Below are 27289 nucleotides of genomic sequence, written 5' to 3' on the forward strand. Positions count from 1 at the left end.
ACAATTATCCAAATAACACACACAGGCCTGATTTATGGTGGTGTATATATAAATATATATTAGCACCTACAGTACCTATGCCATGCATCTTTGATCACAGAAATGCAGTTTAATGTACCAGGCTTACAGGCAGATGGAGGATAACCAGGCAGAAGAGAAGCCAGGCAGGAACACACAAGTGGAACATAACCAGGAGCAAAAAGAGACAGTATCACACTGAGTAGAGACTTAGGGCTGGTGTAAGTCCTAAAGCTGGGATAATGCAGGATGATTTGTGGGAGCAGGTGTACGAAGGGGCGGGGCAGCCAGGTAAGTGAGGGCAGGGAGAAAAAGTCTGAGGACATCTAGTGGGTAGGAAGGAGAATGCAGGTCTGTGGGGAAGAGGAGGGAGCATGAGCTGAGCTTGGAGACAGAGGGACTTGTAATCAACAAAGTTGTGGGATCTGACTCATTGTGTAAGCTTTATGTCTGCGCTCATGTTTGCATGTTCATGATTGGTTGCGTGTGTGTGAGACAGCTGCAAGGCTGAAAGCTGCTACAATGCTGGGAAATCCTAGCTGCTAAGATTTCTCCCTGCCTGCCGACACACACGCTTGCACACAGTACACTCACCCAGCGCACACTGATGCACTGCACACATATTATATGTAGAAAGATGTGCAGCCATAACATTTTAATTTAGACACACTGGCATGCAGGCACATATGGAAACAGAAGCACCCTCAGGAAGGCAGGCAGGGTGGCAGGCAGGAATGCAGGCAGCCACTGCAATGCAGAGTGGAGCCCCCCCCCCTGCTGTGTGGGAGACACACCAATCAGGGGGGCGGGGGAAGTAGAGATCCCATGCTCTGTTATTTCAAGTCTGTCTTTCTCTTTCTCTGTGTTTCTTCTCTTATTCCAGCTCCCTCTTTCTACCTCACACATGACGTAACCCTTATGTTGGCCAAGCATTGCACTGGAAGTGAAGATAACGACATTAGCTTTAACAAATGAGAGTTGTCAAATTAATCGTGAAGTAACATTGATGGCATTTAAATAGCCACACAATAGATACATGATTCAGTCAGGATTTCATTTGATTCATGATTGTTGCCGATGGATATAAGAATCATTCAAATGTGTGATATATGTACTACATAATTACATGTGCATATTCTGTTTATAAACAGCTGCTGACATAAAGAGAGGGTGGATGTCAATAGGAGAGAGGGGTTATTTAGGGTAGATTTATAGCAATGAATCCATCTCCTGCGCAGTTCCAGTTGTTTTAGGACATAGACACAGATTCAAGGGGATGCCCATGTATCACTGTTGTCTGCCCCACACTTCACTTCTACCTTTTTCTGTTCCTGTGTGTGAGAATAACACTGATGCCTACAATGTATTGATCTAACATTCTTCCAGGGGGTCCGATACACAGTAGCTGAGCTGTTCTCAGATATGAATTCAGGAGAACATCTGCACAATTGGGTCTGCACTTTCTGTGGAGTTTGTCTTTCACACATGATCAAGGCAGCAGGAGTTTCTCCGCTCAGACGCGTTCACCACACTACAGAAATCTCCGGAGCATTCAGGAGAGTGATGGTGCAGCAGGCAGAGACAGAATATGTCCTATTAATTTTGCAGCAGAGATCAGGTGTGTTTGTTTACAACACATCAACACCAGCGTCAGCCTTTATAACTAAACGATTGTTCTTGGCAACTTTGTTTTTAGACATTTCGTTTTTTTAATGATTTGCATCTCATCAACACCTCCACTTGCTAACATTGAATCCTGTGTAGGATCGCCTGCTAGGTTTTCCCCCGAGCTTATCTGGACATTATTTTGAGATTTTACTAGGGGCTGGCTGGAGAAACCTAGAAAGTCTAGGGCCTCTAACTCAGCCTCTAACTGTTCCCACATACAGCTTCTCTGGAGAATGTCCGGAGATTATCCAGAATTCAGTGCACGTCTGAGAGTTGTTGCGTTGATGCTTGACAGTGGACGTGTCTGAAGGTTGGGGTAGACGCGATGTCAACCAATGACATTTTCCCAACTTTAAGCTTTTTTCTACTGAAAACTAACCTGGCAAATAGCTCAGCTACTTTTAATTAAGAATAATTGAGTCACACTCTTTTTGTAGCAGACTCTCTCACAACCTTGTGTTGTGACTCTTAGGTCTTTGGAAAAATATCAAATCATTTTTAAATCGAAGGTCCTATTCCATGTCAAGTTATAATCAGTGTTGCCACAGTTACTTTGAAAAGTAACTTAGTTACTTTACAGATTACTTGATTTTAAAAGTAACGTAGTTACTTTACAGATTACTTGATTTTAAAAGTAACTAAGTTAGAGTACAAGTTACTTTATTGGTTATATTCAGCAACTGCCGACAACACCCCCGCCGCCTCTACATAAAAATGACAACCGGTTTTGCCAACACTCACTTTATTAGAAGCCTACGGAGAGGGCCCCCCGCGCGAACGGAGGGTTCCCCCAGCGGGCGCCGTAACTGAGGTGATCCGCGAGAAGGGCCCGACACGTGTCCAGACACGCGTCCAGAGGTCCTCCCCCCCCAAAAAAAACATGTGCCGCACACCGAGCCTCCGGCGGCGTGGAGAGGAGGGCGACGGGGCGACTGCTCCCCCAGCCGCGGCACGTGCCCAGCGGTTTAACCACAAATACCACAATAGTAACACACAGTGACTTGGACAAGTAACTTTAATCTGATTACTAGTTTGGAAAAAGTAACGCGTTAGATTACTCGTTACTGAAAAAAGTGGTCAGATTAGAGTAACGCGTTACTAAGTAACGCGTTAGCGGCATCACTGGTTATAATCCATTGGTACTGAACTGAAAATATTATGGGGGTTTTACCAGGTCAAGTCGAATTGTCGACTCAGGGTCAGACTTGAGTCCATGTCACAGACAGATATTAGCTGGTTTTCTAAGCATGAGACAACCTGCTGTTGATGCTGACTTGAGCTGTATCAGGACGCAGACTCTGTTTTACCTGCTGGAAGCCAGCCTGCTGTATGCCTGTCAGGCTGCTTTGGGGTCTGTGTTGGCTTGTCAGATCCACTTAATATATGTGTGTGTGTGTGTGTGTGTGTGCGTGTTATCCACAGGGAGTTTGCCAAAGAAAGAGCGAGGGTGGAGAAGAGGCAAGTTTTCCTGAAGCTCCGCAGACAACAGCAAAGAGAGAGAGAGCTGACTGGATATCTGGAGTGGATCGACAAAGCAGGTTGAAAACACAGACAAACATGAATACTGTGGGTTACGAATGAGGGCGTATGCCTGACTGATCATGACTTAACTGTAATTGATGTTGAGATATGACCTAATTATGACTCCTTTGAATTCAACTGTGGTATTTGTGTTACAGAGGAGGTGATGCTGGCTGAGGAAGACAAAAATGCAGAGGAGAAATCTTTGGATGGAGCTTGGTATAAAAGAAAACACAATAACTCAGGTGAGGGCTGCTATGTTCAGTATCCGTTGTGAAGATAGAAAACAGGCAGCCAGCTTTGAAAAAACTGCATCATTTTACAGAGCAGCATGTTAGAGGCGTAAGCTGGTGATCACCAGCTAAATGAACCGGAAACAAAATACGGAGATAACCTGCATCCACCCATGACCCATATATATGACTAAATCTATTTTGTCGTAACTACCCTTAGGGAAAAAATAAACAGAAATATCAACAACCCTATTACTTCCAAGAACATTTCATATTATATGCAGGATTAAACCAGTATAATCAATGTAGCTAATTAAAAATGAGCTATACAACGTTTGACTACACTTAATAATGAATTGCTATAATTTGTATATTTATAAAAATGTCTAAATCACAGACTTGGATTGAACTGAGACATAGCCATTGTGTATATTAGGGCTGGTATGTCACATGGAAGGTGGCTGCGCACAGTCAAGGCATGCACTCACCTGAAGAGCAAGCTGAAGCGGAAAACGTCCACAATCATCTAGTAAAGGTTCCCTATAGTCGAACCGCGGACCGGATCGACGCAGAAGCTGCTCTATATGGACCCAGACCTGTTATAAGATTCTGACGGACTGTTACTTTTTTAACCAGCTCAACTTTGTCCGTCTTTACGTTAGTGAATACTGACAGCATACTGTAGAGTTTACTTACCGGTTGGGTAGAGCAGAGAAAAACGGGGAAGAGTGTAGGTTGGTGGCATAGAGGGAGTAGAAAAGAGAGCGAGATGGGGGTGGGGTATGGGAGAGGAGGAGAGAGAGATCAGGAACATCACACTTGAACTCTATAAGACTGATTAATGAAAATAATTGCAAGTGGCATGTTAGAAATGCTTTCCTGTCAAAATAGGTTTTGAGCAGTGATTTAAAGATCGGTAGTGAGTTGGTGAGCCTAATCTCACCAGGCAGGGAGTTCCAGAGCCTCGGAGGCCTGACCAAAAAAAGCCTTGAGTATCCAGCCTTGACCTACGGACAGCCAACAGGACAGGCTGGCCGATCTCAGGGACAGGCTGGCCGATCTCAGGTTGCGACAGGGATTATAGGGGGTCAAGAGCTGCAAAATGTATATGGGGGCCAGCCACTGTTTAGCTTTAAAAGCTATTAAAATAATCTGAAAATCAATCCTAAATTTAAATGGTAACCATTGAAGGGAAGCAAGAATTGGCGTGATATGAGCCCTACGGTTTGTTTTTGTTAAATTACGAGCAGCATTGTTTTGAACAAGCTTCATACGAGTTACTACGGATTGGTATACAGGGCGTTGCAATAATCCAGGTGGGATAAAACAAACCCATGTATTAGTTAATCTAAATCCGGGAGAGATAGAACTGCTTTGATTTTTAGAAATGTTTCTTAGGTGAAAGGAGCAGGATTTAATGATTTGATTAACATGTGTTTTGAAGTTCAGATGAGAATCAAATGAGACACCTACATTTTTAGATGTAGTTTTAATATTGGCTGCCAAGGGACTGAGAAATAATAGGGGTCTGCCTGATAGCTGGTCGGGACCGAACATCATTATTTCAGTTTTAGTTGAATTTAACTTAAGGAAGTTAGGTGACATCCATTCCTTAATAGTGGATAGGCTCTCTGATAGGAGTTGTGTCTTGCTTGAAGGACAAGTATATTTGGGGGTCATCGGCATAGGAATGTTATGATATCCCATTAAAACGGCTGATGATGTTTCCTAATGGGAGCATGTAGAGCGAAAACCGTATGGGAACATATGTATATATATTTGTTGAGATTGTTATATGTATTATGTAGTTGTACATTAAGAAAAAACTCAAACTACATATTTTCTAAAATAATGCACTTTATTTTAAGATGCCTTTTTCAAAAGCCCTTTTTTAATGCAAACCTTATTTTATTTATTTAAAATGTTATTTTTGGATGAATTTATTATTAGATTAATCAAGTGATAACATTTAAGCATTAGATTAATCGATTAATCGGAAAAAAATGTGTTAGATTAATCGATACAAAAATTATCTATAGGTATAGCCCTATATAAAACATAAAAGATAAACAGAATACAAAATATATATGTAATACATTCATGTTTGGGTATTTAAAGGTGACAGCAGGGACACATGAGTTTCTATACATCTGTTTGTCCTACATCTAGGAAAGATATATCTGCAGACTGACGAAAGCAGCGCAAACTCTAAAAACAGCCAGAATTGACTTGGCCTTCTTCAAGGACCTGGCCTTGTGCAGTTTTTGGAGGTCGTTTAGAGTGGTGCCTTGTAGTTGGTTCTTATTGATAGTAAACATTACCAGTAATACTGTGCTTTTCCTTCTATGACAAGTCAAAATGTGTGTTTAGTTAAAACCTTTGAAGCTCATTTATCCCTCATTGGGCTCTTTCACTCACTTCTCCTTACCTTCTCTACATGCATTTCACAAGTATTAACTTCATCTAGAGAATATACTTACCATCAAGTATACAGTATTTATATTATGAAATGGTACTGCAAATAATTACAAAACCAAATCATAAAAACACTTTATATTAATAGATTAAACTGTTTATCTGTGTGGGAAATTGAATAGCTTCTTACTGTTAATCCGCATGTGGCTGATACCGGCCATTTCCACTGGTATCCTCCACTGAGGCGTGTGTTTTTGTGTATTTTGTGTTGTTTGTGTGTGTTTACTCGCCTGTTATCGAGGCCGCATTGCGTCTCATCCGCAGCCTGACCCAGGGTAACCGTCATAGTGATTATGGGTGGAAGGGTAATGGGATTAGAAGGAAGCAGTGAGTGAGGCTCCCCAGAGTTCAGAGTGTGGGAGTATGAGGGCCCTTCACACTTTTAAAGCTCTTCTCTGTGAATAGCTCTCAATAACAAAACTCAGCAAAACTAAAGCGTGGTAAATTAAAGAGTCTATCTCCAACAGTTAGCTGGGAATATGTGTATATTTCACTTGTCACAAGTCTGTGTAAAAAAAATATTTTTATTTCGTCTGGTAATGCAGTAAACAGAATTCCGACGAACAAAAAGTTTAACAAACATTAAATTGTGTCAACACAACCCAGCAATAGTTAATCTGCGGCATTTTTACTAAAGTTGCTACAATGAAACATTGTTCGATTGGTTTTTTGCCAATTTCACTGTTTGTATTATGACTCCACCATGTTCTTTAAAATGTCACTCAAAGCGACATCATAAGCTTAAATGTCCAGTTTGAAGGTCCACCAGATTTAGAGGGGGTCTTTACCATGTTCATGTTCCCTGAAGGCCGCTGTAGATTCTCCTACACACTTATGTACAAGGAGAAGGTAAGGTGAGGGGAATGGTAGTTGGTTGCCATCTGCTTCATCACCACTAGATGACACTAGATCCTACACACAGATGCTTTGGTAAAAATGATTGAGTTCTAGATTTTATCATATGCTTCATTTATATTCCATCTATTACTCTCCTGTGAATTATCAAGCACTTTTCAAAGTGGATTTTAACATGAGCTCTGTAGATTAATCATTGATCGTCCTTCAGAGGTTTAGTGATGATGACTGACACATTACAACGATGAGTCACGTGATGAATTAGAGGCACGGCTGCTGTGTAACAGTCACATGTAAGAGATTATACATCCATTTATGTTTAGTGGAAAGAAACATCATCAAGTGATTGGAATTCATAAAACAGAATCAGGTTTACACTTTACTTTAATACTCTAAAAAAAAGAATGCAAATTCCTGTTGTGTATTCGCAAATTTCCATTCTCACTTTTTAAAACGTGTAGTTACCTGTATCAAGCTTTGGCAGATTTGTCCATCTGTCTGGTTTTAAAAGATAATTAGTGTGAAGATCGTTCACTACACCCACCCACACATGAGCAGAGATGCCAGAAGGTCAGGTGATGATGTTGGTGATTTTGGCACAGGTACAACATTTTTTTAGGTAATTATTTATATATATATATATACAACTTTTATTTTATACACCTCAGAAAAAAAATACCAAGGTCCATTCCTCAGGAACCTCAGTGATAGGTACAACCATGAATGAATGGCTGTGTGCGGTGGGGAAAATAACTCTCTATATATACGATGGAACAGCTGAAAGTTTATGAATGAAGATATATGACATGATATATAGAATATAGAGAGAGATTCTTTGTTTTTGAACTTGAACAAGAGATTTATGAATCAGAGTTAAATCAGGTCAGCTGCTTTATAACTGATGTGATTTATTGATTTATTTTCTTGTTTCATTTGCAGTGCTGAAGAGGACAAAGAAGAGTAAGAATGATCTCATCAATGCAGAGGAGGGCGAGGACCACCTCACTGACATCTCATCTGTTGGTGAGGACGACCTGAGACTCAATATCTGCCATGTTACCGCAGGTCTTCATACTCTCTAGTCTTCAAATTTTGTTGGTACTGTAACATGCAAACTGCTTGTTCATTGGGTTAAAGCAGGGGTCTTCAACGTTTTTCAGGCCAAGGTCCCCCAAACTGATGGCGAGATGGAGCAGGGACCCCCTACTATATAAATTGCATAAAATATTGTTTATATTATTCTGGGCCTAGTGCCATGTATAAACATAGCTACCCTGTTATTGTGCATTCAATACTACCCTTGTGGGTAGTAGCATGCTAACATTAGAAAGGTGGCTCAGACACCTCGCAAATCCTCTCAGACTTATTTTTCAGTTACAGTAATGTTTTTTTTACATTGTACAGTCTATTTCTCGGTAAATTTTTTAAAACAAACAACTTTTAGGTACAAATACGACCATCTACGGAGTTTGGTCCTCCATCTTTTATTTTTGAGCTTCGCACTCTTTAGACTTGAGCATAAACGCGATCTGATTGGCTAGTGCCTGTGCTGTCGTATTTGCATAAAAGGGGCTGTGAACCGGTGCCCAGCTTGAGAGAGCTCCTGTGTGTAGCTGAATGTGTGCATTGCTGACTGAAAGATAACGTCTTCTGCCTCAATTTATCCGTTCGCTACACTATGTTGGATTCATGTCAATGTGTATCTGAAGACAATATATACAATTCTGGTTCTGAAGAAGTGAATTTTTTGAAAAAATCAAAATATATATATATAAAAAATTGTCTTATCAACCAAAAATTCGCGACCCCCCTGCAGTACCCCCGCGGACCCCCTAGGGGTCGCGGACCCCCTGTTGAAGACCACTGGGTTAAAGGATTGGTTGATGTATTGCCCGGTACACAGTTTTGTTAAAATACTTAATTGCCCAAATCTATTTAGGAATCGGTCTGAATACCCATAGCAGGAACTGGTTAGCTGATGTAGTGAATAATCACAAATGGAGAGGCTCTGATGATATTCTATTGAGGATGAGCAAAAACAATGCTACAAGGGTGGACTCTATTTTCTTAATTTCAGATATTACTACTGGGGAGCAATTTATACAGATATATTATGCATATAATAAACATTCTAGTTTACTGGACTAAGCTCCCAGAGGTAAACTGGTGTCTAAATGAAGCCAAATCTTGCCACTGTTGGTGTTAGTAACTTCTAAAATGTAGAAATCACAACAATGAAAATCTGACACATTTCCTTACATCAGTTGTCTTCCCTGATTGGGGGCGCTGTCCTGGACACACTACCATAGAGGCTGTTTTCTTTGGCAGGTTTCTGTCTGTCCATCCGTCTATCTTTGGACGGATTCTGCTACCTCGATGGTATCACTTTGAAAGTGTGTAGTTTAGATCAGAATGAAGGCAAAGTTTTGAGATGGGTGTGGGTGGTGAACCAGTAGTGCTGATATTTGGAGTTGTCAGATAAGGAAATCATGGATAATCATAATGGAATCCTTTTAAAATAGAGAGATTAGTGTGGGACTTCAGGTCAAACAGCATGAGTCACATATCTAGATTAAAATAGACTAGGAAATAATTAGCCCTCTAGTCTTCCTTTGCTCGTAATGAAATTCTAATAGAACCATTTTTCTACCTCCTATCTGTGCCTTGTCCCATTAAAGCCTCTACTTTAATACAGTACAGGCTAAGCAGGAGAAGGAAGGTGAGAGGTGAAGACCATGGTACTGAGATCCAAGAGTCAAGGGCTTAAATCTAGTGACATCACAGCACAACAAATTGTTTTTGTTTTTGTTTTTGAATAGTTTACATATGTCACGTTTGTTCCTCTGGTGGCTCTTAAGATCATTTTACTGTGGCAATGGAACACCTCTATAAAATATAGGCAACTTGTGGTGCTATCACAAACAATGTCCAGGTTGAAAGTAGCTCTGCTCAAACCCAGTCTTGAGTTCAGTGGTAAGTCCACCTCTGTCTTAGACTTGGTAACTTTATTGCCATTTTCTATGTTTTGTACCAACTGCCCCCCCAGGGTCACCGTTTACCCGGGCCAGCGTGAAGAGCAAGAACGAGAACACATCTTACTTCAAGAGGAAAGTGAAAAGGATTCGCTTCACCATCCGTCGTCTGGTCAAGTCCCAGAGCTTCTACTGGATTGTGTTGTGTCTGGTTGGCCTCAACACGTTGTGTGTAGCCATCGTGCACTACGACCAACCGGACTGGCTCACCTATGCCCTATGTGAGGACCAACAGATGTTATACCATACAGAGAATTTAAAGTGACACTGTTAAACATTTGAAAGAAGCAATGACACTCTACTTCTTACAAATTTAAAAGTTTCGTGCATAATTAACAAACCAAACACATCAAAACAGTCAGGGGTTTTAACCACACCTCTATCCTGTAACAATAACCTATGGTGGTAAGATTACGTAGTACAAGTCTAACTACAACTATACCACTGAGCCTGTTTGACTCCTGTCGATTGTTCCCACTGTTCCATAGGCCATATATTTCACCCGGTGCAAAGCTTGACAACTGCCAGTCTGTCAGACATGGACAGTTGTCATTTTCCCATCCCACGAGAGAGCTGATGCACGTGTAGGTCTTAAAATGAGGTGTGGTCAGGCTCATTGTTAGCACATCAATATCTTGAAGCAGTAAAAGTCGTTTGTGCTTTCACTCAACAACAAAAAACAGATCTTAATCCAGTGGTGGAGTGTTGCACAGTAATGATAATACTAATACTAATCAAGATAGTAACATGCACATATATATGCAGGTTGACAACATGTGTACAATCTGATACTGGAGAAGCAAAACATATATCTCACATATACACAGTTATTTCCTAGGTTAACAGACTCTTTCTTGGTTGTATTTGCTGTGGGCAGAGCTAAACAAGCAGCAGAAGCCCAGCTCTATTGAACTGTGGGAATCAGAAGGAGGGCCCTTTTTAACCAGTGTATTGATCTGTGAGTTTTATTTCACCCCCTGGACAGATCTGGCAGAGTTTGTATTCCTGGGCCTGTTTTTGGCAGAGATGTCCATGAAAATGTATGGACTTGGACCCCAGAACTACTTCCACTCCTCATTCAACTGTTTTGATTTCGGGGTGAGTCGTTTCATTCAGTCTGGAATTACATCATTACACAGTTGTACAGTGTGAGCATATACAGCCTGATACAGGTACTTAAGGGCAATCATCAAACGTTTGAATAGCAGTAAAAAGTGAAAATATTTGGAAAAGAAAACTGTGTTTGCCTGCAGCATTTATCAGAATGTGTTCACAGGTGATCATCGGCAGTATTTTTGAGGTGATATGGGCTGCCATTAAACCTGGAGCCTCATTTGGGATTAGTGTCCTGCGAGCTCTGAGACTGCTTAGGATCTTCAAAGTCACCAAGTGAGTCATCACTTATGTCTGTGTCGGGAAAACTGTTTCTGTCATATATACATACTCATGTGGTACGTACGTATGTGTGTGTGTGTTTGTGTTTGTGTTTGTAGGTACTGGAACTCCTTGAGGAACCTGGTGGTATCGCTGCTCAACTCTATGAAGTCCATCATCAGCCTGTTGTTCCTCCTCTTCCTCTTCATTGTGGTCTTCGCTCTGCTCGGGATGCAGCTGTTTGGTGGCCAGTGAGTCATTTAATTCTACTGTAGCTGTTCGTAGTGGACTACCTCTGTCTATGTCGTTTATTCTATGTCGTGCCAGTCTCAAAATCAAAGATTTGCTGGGGAGCCTCAGCCCTGTGCTTGCGGAACCGTAGTTGTGCAAATAGAGCACAACAGGCGGACGGGTTACAAAAGGGCAGACTGGGGCGATATTTCAGGGATGGCTCGATGATCTTGAGCACGGACACAAATACACATTAGCACAGCAAGGTAAAGGAATAAAGTAAAGATACTGAGTAGCATTTGTAACCACTGTGGTTGTATGGCGATCTGATGGGGTCCTTGGTTTAGCCGGTGCCAAAGTACTGGTTGCAGCTGTGGTCGCTGACTCAGCAACCGGTGAGTGGTAGTTTGGTTGGGAAAGGGACCAGAGTGTCAAGCCCATCCAACACACATACACATACAAGGACATTACAGGGACATTCATAACACAAGAGGAAAGAGACAAGGGAAACCTTATGGCATCTCTGGTTCTCTCTCCTCTAACAGGAATAGTATTTGACTGCTTTAAATAAGCTTGTTGGAGCCATGAGTGTAGTTCCTGGCTCTTAATGACATTTTCTCCCCAGTTCATTACTGTATCAAAGATTTCAGGGAATGTTGTGGACTCGCACTCTCACTCATCATGAATTTATGTCCCCCACATCAATGTTAAAGTGCATATACAGATGTTGAGAGGATGTGAACATTCAGGCACAAATTCAGATTAAATGAAATATTAGTAAGCTCGGTCAGTACATGGCATGACATTGATTGATTTAATTGAGAATTTACATTTTGACATTCATTCATCAAACCTGGACAGAGAGTCATGATTTAGCCCTCAGTTGGTTGAAATTTATGAAAATAAAAATGCATTTCACAGGCCTCTGGAACACATGGTTTACCCCTTCTCTTTCTTCCAGAAACAATAAGCAAATTCTGCCTTCTCTCTTTGCGTCCTTCAACTTTAGGGGGGACATGATTAGGTCCCAGTAGACAAACAGAGATACAAAATGTCAGCTTTAGCACAACCCATCCATTTAAGAAGAAGAAATGCTCAGAGATCAGCCATAAGGTCACACAGACTAAGGTGAAACAAATGTAATAGGCATATATTACTCTGGAATATTGTACAGTGGCCTGATGGAGAGGACAATAAGATGCTCCATCCTCTATAGCTGAGGAGTGAATGTGACTATGTGGCTTTGCAGCTTGATTACATTCAAAGACTGTTCATTTTTCCCCCTGCAGGTTTAATTTTGAAGCTGAAACACCGACAACTAACTTTGACACATTCCCAGCAGCCATTCTCACTGTGTTCCAGGTAAAGGTCAACTCCACCATGCTTTCTATCCTGCTCTGTGTTTTCCGCTGAACTAGACTCAGAAAGCACCCTTTGTGTCCCCCCTCCAGATCCTAACTGGGGAAGATTGGAATGCAGTCATGTACCACGGGATCAAATCACAGGGGGGCGTTCATAGGGGAATGTACTCCTCCATTTACTTCATTATTCTCACTCTCTTCGGAAACTGTATCCTACTTGATTGATCCATATTCTGTATCATTGATTTGAGGAACAGCTACAATTGTGAATATAGATTATGTGTTTGTTAGTCATTTGAACTTTTCCTGAAACCACAAATAACCAGACACACTTCTCAACGTCTTCTTGGCCATTGCTGTTGATAATCTTGCAAATGCCCAGGAGCTCACTAAGGTACTGTATTTCCTAATAGCTTGAGATATACCTTATATCATGGCTTTATATGTTCAACATAGTCCTTTTATCATCTTTGTATGAAGCACAATGAACCTTGTCACTGGATTGTCCACTCAGGAAGAGTGGGCAGTTATGACCTAGCCAATGCTCAGTACCTCAACATAATGAACTGGTATTACCTCACCACTAAAGACAAACCTTTTATTCAATATGTCAGCCACTGATTTAAACAAGCTATTTGTAACAGCCATTTACCATTTAAGCAGAAACATTGTAAGTTCAGCATCAATCTTAACACCTTTACTTACATCCAATGTTGGAAGACAACACCAATTTTAACTCTTCTTTTGCTTCTGTTTCTATTACCTCATTGCATCTACCTAAGTTAGCATGTCCACCAGTTAGCCTCAGCGTGGCCATCTTTTTGAAATAGCGGGTCACCATATGACATTTGATATCAGTTTCCTGTTCCAAACTCTGGTATATTCAGGGTGCCACAGTGCTGTGTCCCTTGCTGTCATTGTCGATCTCAGAAGGTGGAATAGATTAAATAAGCCTAAACTAAGTTTAACTTTGGCCGATATATGCTAACAATTACAAACTCAAAAGCAATAGCTGTTTCTCAATTCAGGGGCTGCATCCTTTGGAGAATCTGGTCTATCCAACTCAGGAAGACCACCTCCTTTATGGGCTGCTTAAACCACACAGTCTTAAATGAAATGAGATGGACTGGTCTACAGAGCATTTCACCGACAGGCGTTACCTGCGGATAATGTCCAGTCTTTTCTAAATAGGTAGTTCTGCTTAGAGGATATATTATATATTATGTCTTATATTGAAAACTCAACAATGACTGAAGCTCTTGGCGAGTAACCATCACCCTAATTGCATTATATATAATATCAATTGCTGATCTGCAGCTGTCAAAGAAACTCAAACATCCATGCACTTTCAGTGACAGTAGTGTAACAGCTCTCCAAAACAAAAGAGCAGGTAAACTCGTAAATAATGAGGGGGGTTGGGGGGGCCTTGCTAAGTATTGTATATATGTATTTTTTTGCCAACTCTGTCCAGGATGAAGAGGAGCAAGAGGTGGCCATCAATAAGAAACTCGCACTCCAGAAGGCCAAGGAGGTAAAGGAGGTCAGCCCTATGTCAGCTGCTAACATTTCCGTCACAGCGTAAGTCAACCTCTGCCAATATTTGCCTGGGCTTCCTTTTATCTCATATCCACACACTAAAGCTAATTCGCTAACCATGCTAAGGACCAGGTCACCGACATGTCAGCACATATGATATCAAATGAATTTGAATATAACATTTAGCTGGAGGCATCAACCTTTAAGTGTGTCAGAATTGTCTTTCCTCATACATGGTATCTGTTTGATTTGGTTCTTGAGTTGCATTTCCAAGATGACAACCACATGTTGGACGGGGGACATTGCACCCCGTTAAGCCCTATAAGACAAATTGCAATTTGGGAATATAGGCTATACAAATATAATTTGATTGACTGATTGATGTTAATCTCCTCGCCCACACATTTTCTTCAAAAGGCAGATCTCTGTCTTCCTCTCTCCCGAAACGGCCTGTGCAGTAGATTTCTGCAGAGTCCCTGAGAGTAATCACAATATCAGCGGAGAAAATACTACTCATAAGTGAAATTACATTTTATCTCTCTCTCAAACAGCCAGTTTACCTATGATATCCCATTATAATGCTAATATGTAACCACCAGAAATATACAGCATGCATGATGGATAGAATATTTCATAATCAACACAAGGCCAATTAGAAACTTAATGTGGATTCTCCAGGCAGTATATCTGTATATCACTTAACGGTTTCCGTTTAGTGATATTACTGATTTAGTCATTGTATTGTTTTAGTTCTTGTTGGTCTCGTTTATCCTTAATTCACTATTTTTGTTTACAGCAATCCACATGACATTTATACAGCCGATACAGTGAATCGTTGTAGTCTCTTTTGCTGTTCTTCTAAAAGATACTGTTCTGTATCTTTAGAAATATGGCAACATAGTCTGTTCAGTATTCTGTGTTATTCAACTGCATTTTCTGTCAAAGCTCATTTCTGAACATGATAAACTAAACATAACGGATATAAATAATGTCATTGGTGGAGTTGAACATCAGAGAGACTTGCACAGCTTTTTTGCAGCACACAGCAGCAATGCTAACGGTTGTAATGGAGAAGGTTTGGAAACAGTACAACTTTAATCTTGAAGTGCTGTCTCAGTCATACTCATCATACTTCACCGTGACTTAAAAATTATTCAGAGTTTGAGATTTTGAAGTGTGAATGAGAGAAATTTGGTCCAACAATAAACATAAACAGCCATGACCTTAAGTTATTTTAATCAGGTATTTACATTTTCTACTAATCAATAAAAACAAAAAATCAAATGTGCTACGTATAAGGAGTCACTAACAGTGATCAACACACAGCGGTTCACCAGTTGACTTATGGAGCTTTTAAACACCTTATAGCTTTGGTTTTTCATTCAGTATACAGTAGCATACAGCAGCATACAGCAGCAGTGTTTATCACGGTGTCCTCACATCAGGCATGTTGTGGGTTTGAAGCTTTGGAACTTACCTGCATTGATTTCCACCGGGTACACTGTCTTCCTCGCACAGGCCAAAGCTGTAATGTCACATCTGTAATTGACTGGGTGAGCTGTTCAGGGGATAAGTGGGTTTAGCTTACAGATCGACTTAAGACATCAGTTGTAAGAGAAAAAGCTCAAACTTAGAGACACGCGATAGAGACAAGCTGGTGGATATAGTGGAACAGCTAAAGAAATATATTCTATACCTTTCTGGCTTGTGAGGACTATGGTCCTGCGCAGTGAGAGCAAGGGCAGGGTGCAGGTCAGTTAGAGATAGGTACGCCAGCCAATATATTTAATTCAGTCCAAATGACATGATTGGTCGTGTATATTACAGTCCTGTGAGGCCCACAGATCTGCATTCTTTTCTTTTTCTTGTCGGACAACTTTATTTATTGACGGCTGTTGGAACATGAAGAGGTTTTCACCAAATAAGATTAAAAAAATTCAGAAACAACTTACAGACAACAGAAAATGCAGCTTTAAATCCTGCGCATACTTAAACCATGCAGGTCGGTCTTACTGGTCCACATACATTGTTATACAGTAATAATGTGTCAGCACACACACTAGCTGCTGGCACCATTCTCAATATTTTCAACTCTGAACATGACATTATTCTTGTATCCATAACTCTCTACTCTTCTTGCAAATATCCATATAATCATATCTATAAATGTGCCTCTTGCATTACCAGTCATGGTAAAATGTTGCTTGTTTATAGATATCAGTAGAACCCTACTATCCCAAAAGTGGGCTTATTTTCTTTGTCTGTACTGACATCTGATTTATCTTGCTGTCACTGTCCCTGACGGCCAAGTTGTGTGACATTTCCTTTCTGGTTCAGACTCAGTCCTGTTAATGTTCTCTGACTGCTGATTACATTGAAATGAGATGAGAGGCTAAAGGACAAAGAGAAGGAGAGAAATGTTGAATGGTGTCTGGCCTTTTCCCTGACTTCATCCGATATGATGTTTCCCCCTTTTGTTTTGTGCATGTGCAGTTTTCTAACACGCACTCGAGGTAACGCGCATTCTAGCAGCTCATCCATCTGCAGCGTTAACTCACTGTGAGTTATTTATTACCTCTCTGATTCGACTTTTAAATCTTCCCATTACCCTTCTTTGCTCATCCCTCCTCTCTGCTGCTGCTAATACCCCACCTTCTTCTGGTGTTGTCCTGTCAGTCATTATTCAATGTGAACTGTCCTAAAACATGGAAGCTTCCTGCGCTCACATGTTGTGATAGAGCTGTGTGTGTGTGTGTGTGTGTGTGTGTGTGTGTGTGTGTGTGTGTGTGTCTGTGTGTGTGTGTGTGTGTGTGTGTGTGTGTGTGTGTGTGTGTGTGTATTTACATACACTTGAGTTCAATTTAAAAAATTTTGTGATCACGAGTGTCAGTGATGATCCTCCTCTGTCTGAGAATGGTTTTCTTTTTTTCTATCAATTACACTTCTTCTGTAGATGTCAAGATCATTGTTCATACTGTATGTGATGTGATTGATTTCCCAGGCTGGTCGTATAATATAATATATTCTTACTGCATTGTAAAGGCTTGTGTTTCACTGATGAAGAATGTGACTGCTCAGTTAATTGGAGACAGCAGTAGAGTAACTATAACTTTTCATCATGTTGAGTCTTTTGAAGGCTGATAGCACACTGTTGCACTGAATTCTCTCATAACCTCTCAAACCAACACACACATATTGCAGAGTATTTGGACTCAATCCCACTCACGCCGCCCTGCTGCACCAAATGTGTGTTCAACTGACCGTGATCACTCTCTCCAACAGACTAAGTAAAACTCACTGACCAACTTTTTTAGGACATTACTGATTCTATCAGGGATCACATCACGCTGAAAGACATAATTTAGGATTTTAATTGGCAAAAAATTGTATTTTATACTATTTTGAACATCTGTATGGCCTGTCAGTCTTTAAACACAAGTTAAAAGTCAAATTAGTATAAACTTCAGTGCTTGAAGATGGGTGAAAGGTCTCACCTGCAGGTTTGAGAAGCAGGTATATACACACACTGATCACACAGTCAGAGTTTTCACCTGTAAATAGTCCCACACTGTCTCTTTAGTTATCTATGTAGCCCTGGTTCTCTGACTAGTATGAGTGGGTCGTCTCAGTATGGGATTAGCCCCCACTTTGCTCCTGCAAAGTGAAAACCCCCTTTGAAAAACAGGTTATGTCAGGGAGATGTATGCGGTCCATATTGTAGCAGTGGCCCATGCGTTGGCTCGTTATATGTGAGGAGGCATACCCTAAAGTGAAGACACTGAACAGATTCTGTGAAAGAGAACTCCAAGTCCACCAAACACTAGACAGCTCTTTAACACAATTGCAGCAAAATACTTTTCACTATTTTTATCTCCTGTCCATTTTATTCCCCTGCTCCCCATAATTTTGCATCTTGACTGTTCATGTTTTCCCCCTTGTCAGTTTTCTGAAGCTTAGTTCGCTCCCTTTGTGCCCATGTCTGTAACTTGTTTCTGTCCCTTTCACAGTTCCTTCTCTCCCTCTGTTTGTTTCAATGTCGCTCCCTTTATGTGTTTGTAGGAGTTATGTCTGCACCCCAGTCCATCACTTCCTGAGGTAAAAACAGCCGCCTGCTAGCAAGGTGGTGGATGATGATGATGATGATGATGATGATGATGATGATGATGATGATGATGATGATGATAACATGCATAAACAGATAAATACATACATGATCATGTTCTCATTTTTCACATTTCCTTGACGGCAAGACCACATAATTGAAACAGACCTGCCCTGCACTGTTGTCATGCACACCATGCTCTGTTCATTCAGTGGCTCCAGTAAAATGTTGTCCATCCACTTCTTAGCTGAAGCTCTTAAAGAGTGTGGTGCAGTGTGCTGCGTGCACTATGCAGAACGTGAGAGTGAAGAATCTGTAGGACCAAGAAAAGAGAACATGAAATAAAGTTATTTCCTGCAAATCTTTGCAAAGACAGATTAAAATATTTGATGAAATGCCACAATAAAAAATACACTACATGTAACCCTCCACTGTAAAATCATGCAAACTTTTTTAGTTCACACAATATTAGAAATGCATGAATTCAGCCATTCCACAACTAGGTTTAACACACACATGGACAGAAAGCAGTCGCATGTCAAAGCATGGTGATGTGGCCATGTTTGGCATTTGTTCAGGCATATCCATGGATGAGCGCTCTCCACAGTGTACTGTGATAAATGACCCCAGTGGGTGGCTGTGTTGAAAGCCCCATTGCACCTTGGACATACTGTAAACTCATCACAGCATGTAGGGACTATGTGTGTTATGATGAGATGTAAAGTGAAACATACTGCTGGTTTTATGTACCATGAAATCATGAAGTATAAAGTACATGCTCAATGTGTCACATCTCACAGGAAACCATGCCTGTCAGTGTATCCATTGGGAATTCATATATCCTATCTCTGGCACTGACATAAAAATAGAGGGTGGTGAAAATAGTTAAATTAGAGATATATATTGTTATATCAATGTTCCAGTGGTTCTTATTTGTGTGGTTCTTCTGTCCCTCCCCCAGTAAGGAGCAGCAGAAGTCGGTGAAGACGATGTCGGTGTGGGAGCAGAGGACCAACCAGCTGAGGAGGCAGAACCGCCCTGGCTGTGAGGCCCTGTACAATGAGCTGGAGCCAGAGGAGCGTCTCCGGCTGTCCTCGGCACTAAACATCCGGCCCGACATGAAGACCCACCATGACCGGCCACTGCTTGTTGAGCCCCATGATGGGCCTTTGCTGGGCGATCACCAGCACCACCATCATAAGCCCTGCGTGCTAGAAGAGGCTGAGACTGCAGACCCTTTGCTTCACCAGAATCGCCATCATCACCGACACAGAGACAGGGACCGGATCAGAACGAAAGAGGAGACAAATGATAATGGTGACACTGGTGGGAAGCACCACGTCCATCACAGTCGCTCCAAAGACAACGACGGTAGCCGGGGCAAAGAGGGAAAGACTGAGAGATCCCACAGCCGAGAGGGAGGCAGAAAGCATCAGCATCAGAGCTCGGTAGAGGACAGCGGAGGCGGAGGAGTCACAAGTGAGAGAGAGCATCGCCATCATCATTCACATAGGCAGGCCCGAGGGGGCAATGGGACAGTGAGCAGTGGTGGGAGGGCAGAAAGAAGAGCCCGGCACAAAGAAGGGCGTTCTTCAAACAGGGATGGGGATGGGAATTCCAGAGGAGACACTGCTGGTAATGGTGAGAAGAGGAGACATCGGACTCATGGTTCTAGGGGCCAATCCACCGCTGAGGGAGAGGATTCCAACGACAAAGAGAAGACCCATGGTCACAGGTAAAAATGATCGGAAAATCAAAACCAATTTTTAAGGTCAGCATTGGATGAGACTGAGCATTTGGGGACATAGAGGTAAAAAGATAGGCAACCAAAGGAAGAAAAACATGCTTGTACACCAAAGCGTTGGGTGCAGAGAGAGATCACTGTGTCAAGTACTGTAGGCATACTGCTACAGCAGTAGTTACATATCCCTAAACTGCCCCTAAAATGAGTACCTCCACTCTATGCACTTCTTCTCAGTATATAAAGACAGCGCTGCAGTCTAAGAGAAAGTAACTCTGTGACTTTGAAAATGTGTTTTCCTTCTATCCACATGCACGCACGCAAACACATGTAGGCACGCGCGCGCGTAGGCACATCAGTGGGCCGCTGATTATTTTGTAGTCCAAATGGTGGTCCCTGGGACAAAACCAGTTGAAAACCCCTGGTTTAGGTAATTAATAGAAACACTGTGTAGGCCTATAAGTCTGTTTTACTTTGTTTGAATGTGTCTCCATCTGTTTTCATGTTTTCTGTTAGCGGTTTATGGTCGGTTAACAAGCATTGGCTATTAGTGAGAAAAACTATTCAAAATGTACATCCCTAGTCAAGGACACTAATGTGTGTTATATTTATACTTAAGCTGAGAAAGATTGCACAGATTATCCTCTCACATTTTAGATCTTTGTTCTCAGTTGTCTTCACTCCTCTTTCAAGGTTAAGGATCTCTGTTGCCTTTTTTGTTGGAAGCATAGTAAATTATAAATCCCCCCAGAGAAGCCTTAAGTGTTTCTTAGGCTATCCCCTTGGATGTGGCTGAAGGAATGTGTATTTCCTAGAATAATATAACCTGTTCTCATGATAATAATTTCAACTTTTTATACAGTATTAAACTTGGATTTAACCTCGGGCTTCAAGATTTACCAGTTTTGCCAAGTGGCTGCATAAGAAGAGTCACCTCTGCATGATCTGATGCTAAAATGGATGGATCACCGCATTGAGGAAAATTCTAATCAGACACAACAAACACAGTTGACACCTAAATATCATTGCAGTTTTATTATTCTTGCATATAATTTACAACTCACAATATAACACTTGTTTATTTTTCTTGAATCCATCTGGGACATAAGGAATGAATTTAGCTTTTAGTCTCAAACAAGAGGACCCATATACATATCATACAAAATTCTGCTTTCTGGAGCCTGAACTAATAATATTCCATGCAGAATAACATCTCACTCATAATGAGTGTATACTGTAAAAAGGAACATAATGAACATATGACCACAATGAAGGGAAGGATTCGTGGATAGTTCAGAATAACATTACTTTGAGAAAATCTACACTCATAAAAAGCATTATGGCATTCTATTTTATATTCTAATATGCTAAAGAAGGCGGGGGGCTTTATGTTAACAAATATCATTAGGTGGGATGGCCTATCCCCAGTCCCCCTTAACTGTGGTGGTCCCTCACAAGATGTTATCTTTGTTTATGGGATAGGTTTGGGGACTCAGAGGGGGAGTCCCTAGCCATCTCACCCCAGCAGGGCTCCGGAGGGGGCGACTGGCCTCCTGACCGACCAGAGGACTCCGACAACCAGCGGAATGTGAGAAGAACGGACCAAACGTCCAGCCACATTCCTCCTGTGAAGGTTACCTGTCCACCTGGAGAGACCACCCTCATACAAAGTCAGTATCAAGTTGCACACATAATATTACTTAGATGTCTCCCCTCTCAGCCAATATGTTGAAGGTGTCTGCTCATAGTGAAATACAAGTTCTGAGTTGAGAAGATGTGGAGGAAGAGATCCTTATTCATTCTAGGACAATAGATGTGATAGATGTTGGGGTCTGCTTTTCATTGCCACTCTGACATCTCTGCGGTATATTGATGGAATTGAACCCTCTGTCTTCCCAGTGAACAGTATTGACTCTGAGACAATGCCCATGAATGAGATGACCCTGGAGGATCTGGGTCAAAGTGGACCCAGACCCATCCTGCCTTACAGTTCCATGTTCATTTTTGGACGGACCAATCCGTGAGTCTCCTCAACCTCTTACCCCATTTTCACCTTTTGGAAGGACCTTTTTTTGCTTTGTTTTATTTAACCATTATTTAATCAGGAAAGCACCAGATTAAGAATCTCTTTTTCAAGGGAGACCTGGTCAAGATAGGCAGCAGATACAAAACATATAGAACAGGGTAATTCAAACCTGATATTGCCTTCCATATAAAAGCATGCTCTCAGTCTCCTCCAAACACGGAGACATAGAGCTTTAGGTACTTAGAATAGATTGGTACCCAAAGGCCAGGTATCATTATTATTATCTGGACTGAAAACTGAAAAGGTCAGATTTTATGCATCGTTATTGTAGTTCCTCAAGTTAAATTGGCAGCTACAATTGTGAACTGCATTTTAAATTTTGTATTTAGGTGAAAAAGTATGGTTGTGGTAAACTTGGTGTCATTATAAGCCTTTAGATTTGTTTTTGTTAAACAATTTCCCCTGATTCCCTGGTGACAGTGTTGCTTTATCTTAAACCTTACCTTAGACTTATAGTATGTGAGGGGTTTAAAAAATAAGTAGGCAATAATTAAATCTTTGATATATCTGTCTCTAAAGCTCACCGTTTGTACCTCTCCCTCTGTATTTGTCTCTGCCTTTCCTTTCTCAGGGTGAGGCGGTTGTGTCACTACATTGTGACCCTGCGTTATTTTGAAATGTCAATCCTAGTGGTCATTACTATGAGCAGTATCGCTTTGGCAGCAGAGGACCCTGTCTGGACAAATGCCCCTCGCAACAACGTAAGAATCACAATGCTCATGTAAAAAATGCACATAACTGTATGTAATGCACTTTAAATCAATGCCAACAAAACGTAGATAAGAAATGTTTCTTTTTATAATAACTGTCTTTGTGGAGTCCGGCATGCTATGCTGAGTTTCGACAAATTGTCCCAGGAACTTTAATCCCATGTAGTCCCAGGAATTTTAAAGCTTCCTGCTGCTCACCTGCAATTCCACTGAGATCCTGCAATTCCACTAAGGTCTGAAGATCAGGGGAGATCTTCATTTATTTAACTTGCTTTTTTTCTCATTAAGCTGAAAACTCAAGAAAAGTTGCTGCAAAGGTTCCTAGTTCCTGGGGAAAGTTGGAAATGCAAGCACTTCTAGTTAAAATGTACCTGTTTAGTAATGAGAAGAATCAACATCTTTCCCCAGTAAATTCTTGATTCTGGTGCTCAATACTTTCAAAGTCATTATGTAGCACTGGATTATTATGCACGTTTACATATTCAGTAACAATTTTATGTGTTTTTTTCTAGGTGCTTAAATATCTGGATTACGTCTTCACTGGTGTTTTCACTTTTGAAATGGTGATCAAGGTAAACTGAATTCAAATACAAAATTTAACGTGTCAGTTTTTCTTTGACTTTCAGTACACTTTCAGTGTAGAACTGTATATGAACTGAAAGTATCTGAGTGATGAATTCAGAGAGGAAAATGTGATTATTGTTTGCTGTCCATCCAATGATTAATCAAACAAAATGGCCATGTTATCATTTTTTTAACAGGTTGGCATTTAACCTGCTGAGTATTGCCTCCTGCAGCACCTTCATCAGTGCCTTCAATTGAAAAACAAAACAAAAAAGAAACCCCCCAGCTGTGTTAAACCTAAGAGGTCATCAGCAGGCCATCACCAGTTATTGATGTTTCATTCCTTTAAAGGTGCAGATGGAAACATGAAGGAAAATAACCTTTTGTCATATTTGCGATGTAACATTAATACATGAGGCCAATGATTTTCAAAACATGTATCTCCTCTGGCTTCATCTACCGCTTATAATCCAACGCTCCTGTTGCTATACCACCAAGCAGAGCCAGGAGGAATCTCTGACTGAGAGGGTCTAGGTTAGGATTAAACATTTGAAAATAAAATAAAAAATAAAATAAAAGACATAACAGTGGTTTATTTGGCTCAGATGGTGGACCTGGGCCTACTGCTTCATCCTGGATCCTACTTCAGAGACCTGTGGAACATTCTGGACTTCATAGTGGTCAGTGGGGCGCTGGTGGCTTTTGCATATTCGTAAGTTCAAAACCTCCTTCCTTTTTGTCATTAAAAAACAGCTCTCTAAGTTGTTAATCACTCTGATTTGGTTCATACAGCTGTAACCTGTAATGTACAGTATATACAAACCTGCAATGAGAACTGATGTATTATTTGGACTGTGGGGGGCTGAAACCTGCCAATGTTGAATAGAACATTAACTGTATATTTGAATGTTACTTACAAGTAACATGTTCTTAATACAATAATATTAAACCCTTCCCAGGTTGTGTGGCGGAACATAAAGTTGTATTACACTGTAATTGTCTGTTAGAGGGCTCTGTTTGAGTTAACAGAGCTAGAATTGTCAAATATAACCATTTATATGATGTGTTAGGGTGACTATAATATGTGTGTGTGTGTGTGTGTGTGTGTGTGTGTGTATGTGTGTGTGTGTGTGTGTGTTTGTTGGAGAGAGAGAGAGTGTTGGGGTCTTGTGCAGTGTGTTTATTGACATGATCCTCTCCCTGTTTCTGTGCTGGGATCGTTTGCAGGAGCTTCATGGGGTAATGCCTCCTCTATCTCTCTCATCTTGCTTGACTGTGTCATTGTTTGTATATGTATGTGCAAGATAAAACATACATGGCTTACACTGCAAAAACAAGTAATTTCCTCACATATTCAGTCTTATGTCTTTGCATTTATTCAGGTCTCCTGCATTTTCTACTGACAACTATTTGTTTCGTATATATGAATGGAAATCCAATCCAATTTAAATAAAACATCAACCCAGTTCCTTTTTTAGTGATTTCCTGTAGTAATTGAGTGTAGGAGTTAATCTGTTTGGTGTGACCATTCATACTAAACCTCTTCCATCATTTGTATGGAATTCTATTCATGCCTGATACGGCAATTGACATTCATGAGCACAACAATTTGTATTTGCAAATTGAATATTGTGCATGACTACAGCCCTCCTGCTACTGTCAAAGGACACGCAGTGTAGATTGATGGATGGATTTTGTTCACACATTAGTTAAAATTTGAAGAGAAAATTTAATCTAAGAAGAAATTGAATCAGAAAGATATTTGTTTTGTGCTCTCAATATAATTACTGTGCATCATTTGGAACTGAGAAACCAATATGCCAGTGCCCTGTTCCCTGAGGGAAACCGTGTGATTTCTTTCTCAAAACAATACACATGGCTACTGCATCGAATTCTGATCTAATGGCCACTGTCAGTGGACAAGCACCTCATCTTCAAAGTTGGCTCAGAATGACAAAAGGCAGCACTATCAGCTATTAAGGTGCATACATCCTTGAAAAGACTGTAAGACATGCGGTATATGAAGTGAAATTGCTTGTGAGGATGGGTGTTATTTGCAGTGTGTCTTGGTCACTTTCCATCTCGTCGTTCATCATCCAAGGCCTTGACCGTCATGTGCTTGGCTAAAGGTCCTTCCACCATAGCCTCCTCTGTTATAGAGGGGCATGTCACCTGCGAGTTCATCATCCTTATCTTCCTCAAGCCTCCAATGGGAGGGATTTTCATAAGCACTTTGCCTCGACAAAGCTCTGCATGGAATGGTATGATACCATCAATTTCACATCCCTCTATTATTAATTCAGCAAAGGCTTGCTAATGTAACAACCAAGCTGCTGTCGGAGGGCATGAGTACATCTCAGGGAACATCAGTCTTCCCTGTGATCTTAGCATATGCATATTAGAAAGACTGTATGACATGTATGATGTTCGCTATCGGTTTTTTAATGAATGCCCAAGAGCATATTACCACATAATTTCCTTTTACATGCACTTTATTCTACACTAGCCTGTATCTGACAGACTCATCATCATTCTGCGGATGGAGCAATACACCAATTGTATTGTGGTACAGCCAGAGCATTATTTTTATAGTTTTGTTCTAAACCTGTGATGAAAAGCATTTGTGAATAATTTTAAATCAGCACAATTTCAAGATTTATACTAGTTTTCAGTATAAATTAAATTGGACATTATGAAAAACACTTTACTATCTATCACGGTAACCTGTATGGAAACCTACCGCAGTGATGAGTTAGCATAGGATTAAAGAACTACATTAGTTTGTGGGGTTGGAGGTAAAAAAAGGTTAAAAAAAAAACGCTTATTCCATTTAAGAGTGGCACAACCACAGTATAGTACATATAACTGTGCTGAAGCTGGTCCTGGGTGTTACTACACTAGTCCGCAACCTCAACCAACACAACCCAAGATAAAGACACTTTGCCAAAGACTTCAATTCATGCTCATCCGAAAAGTCCTTCCACTTGTAAGGTTAAACGAGCAAGTACACAAGCTAACCAGTCTGACATCTTGATGTAAGAAAAATGTCTGAAGGCTTTTCTTAATATATGGACAAACTGGATTTACATTGACTTCTTAACAGGAATGCTTATCTTTAACCTCTATCTTATCATGAATGTGCTTGTACGAGACCCTTTTACAATATTCTTGTTTTGAAAATTTGTGATCTTGAAACATTACAAAGTCAGGAGACAGCCTCACGGAGCTAAATGTAGCTAACTAGCTGCAGGGGACAAAGTGTCCCACAGCAATTTTTCAGTTGGAAAGTCGACAATTTCTAGCCGGAAATTATGAGGTTGCTGCAGTATAGCGCTGCCTGCAATAAACAAGCTTTCATAATTATTAGAAAAGCAAATCTAGTTATCTTAAAATATTTTCTCTGTATTTACTCTAGATTTTATAATTTCATAATGTCTCATTTATTTATTTATTATAGAGGGCTTTGGCTGCGATTCTTGAACCGTTCCTAAGTCCAAAATACCATAATCATCAACAGGGCAACTTTAAGTCAAACAAATTATTTGCAAAAGCTTTTTTGCTCCAGGTCCCGTCCATATCATCAGTTACAGACTAAAAGTTTTGTTTGATTGACACCTTTCATTCACTCACTGTGCATGTCCCTGGAGCTGTCTATCATCCATTTGATGTACTGCCTGTGGCAAGAACATCTCCATCCAAACCATGTGAATTTGTCATCTCACCCACGGGAACCTCTCAAGTGTTGAGCTCAGTCAGCAGCTGTTTTGCACATTTCATGTTTG

General features: G+C 40.7%; 1 protein-coding gene across 1 annotated transcript in view; it reads left to right on the top strand.

Moving 5' to 3' along the window:
• cacna1ba (calcium channel, voltage-dependent, N type, alpha 1B subunit, a) overlaps positions 1 to 27289 on the top strand; it is a 130474-nt gene that overhangs the window by 61596 nt on the left and 41589 nt on the right. The window contains exons 8-24 of the mRNA XM_053420375.1: positions 3109 to 3224; positions 3366 to 3452; positions 7710 to 7791; positions 9806 to 10023; positions 10788 to 10900; positions 11079 to 11191; positions 11296 to 11427; positions 12697 to 12769; positions 12859 to 12976; positions 13095 to 13162; positions 14240 to 14346; positions 19368 to 20141; positions 21630 to 21817; positions 22047 to 22167; positions 22805 to 22934; positions 23456 to 23515; positions 24113 to 24219. Coding sequence (XP_053276350.1) covers positions 3109 to 3224; positions 3366 to 3452; positions 7710 to 7791; positions 9806 to 10023; positions 10788 to 10900; positions 11079 to 11191; positions 11296 to 11427; positions 12697 to 12769; positions 12859 to 12976; positions 13095 to 13162; positions 14240 to 14346; positions 19368 to 20141; positions 21630 to 21817; positions 22047 to 22167; positions 22805 to 22934; positions 23456 to 23515; positions 24113 to 24219 — 2607 coding nt within the window. The remainder of the gene's footprint in view (positions 1 to 3108; positions 3225 to 3365; positions 3453 to 7709; positions 7792 to 9805; positions 10024 to 10787; positions 10901 to 11078; positions 11192 to 11295; positions 11428 to 12696; positions 12770 to 12858; positions 12977 to 13094; positions 13163 to 14239; positions 14347 to 19367; positions 20142 to 21629; positions 21818 to 22046; positions 22168 to 22804; positions 22935 to 23455; positions 23516 to 24112; positions 24220 to 27289) is intronic.

The sequence above is a fragment of the Pleuronectes platessa genome, chromosome 4, assembly GCF_947347685.1.
Source record: "Pleuronectes platessa chromosome 4, fPlePla1.1, whole genome shotgun sequence".
Classification (NCBI taxonomy): Eukaryota; Metazoa; Chordata; class Actinopteri; order Pleuronectiformes; family Pleuronectidae; genus Pleuronectes; species Pleuronectes platessa.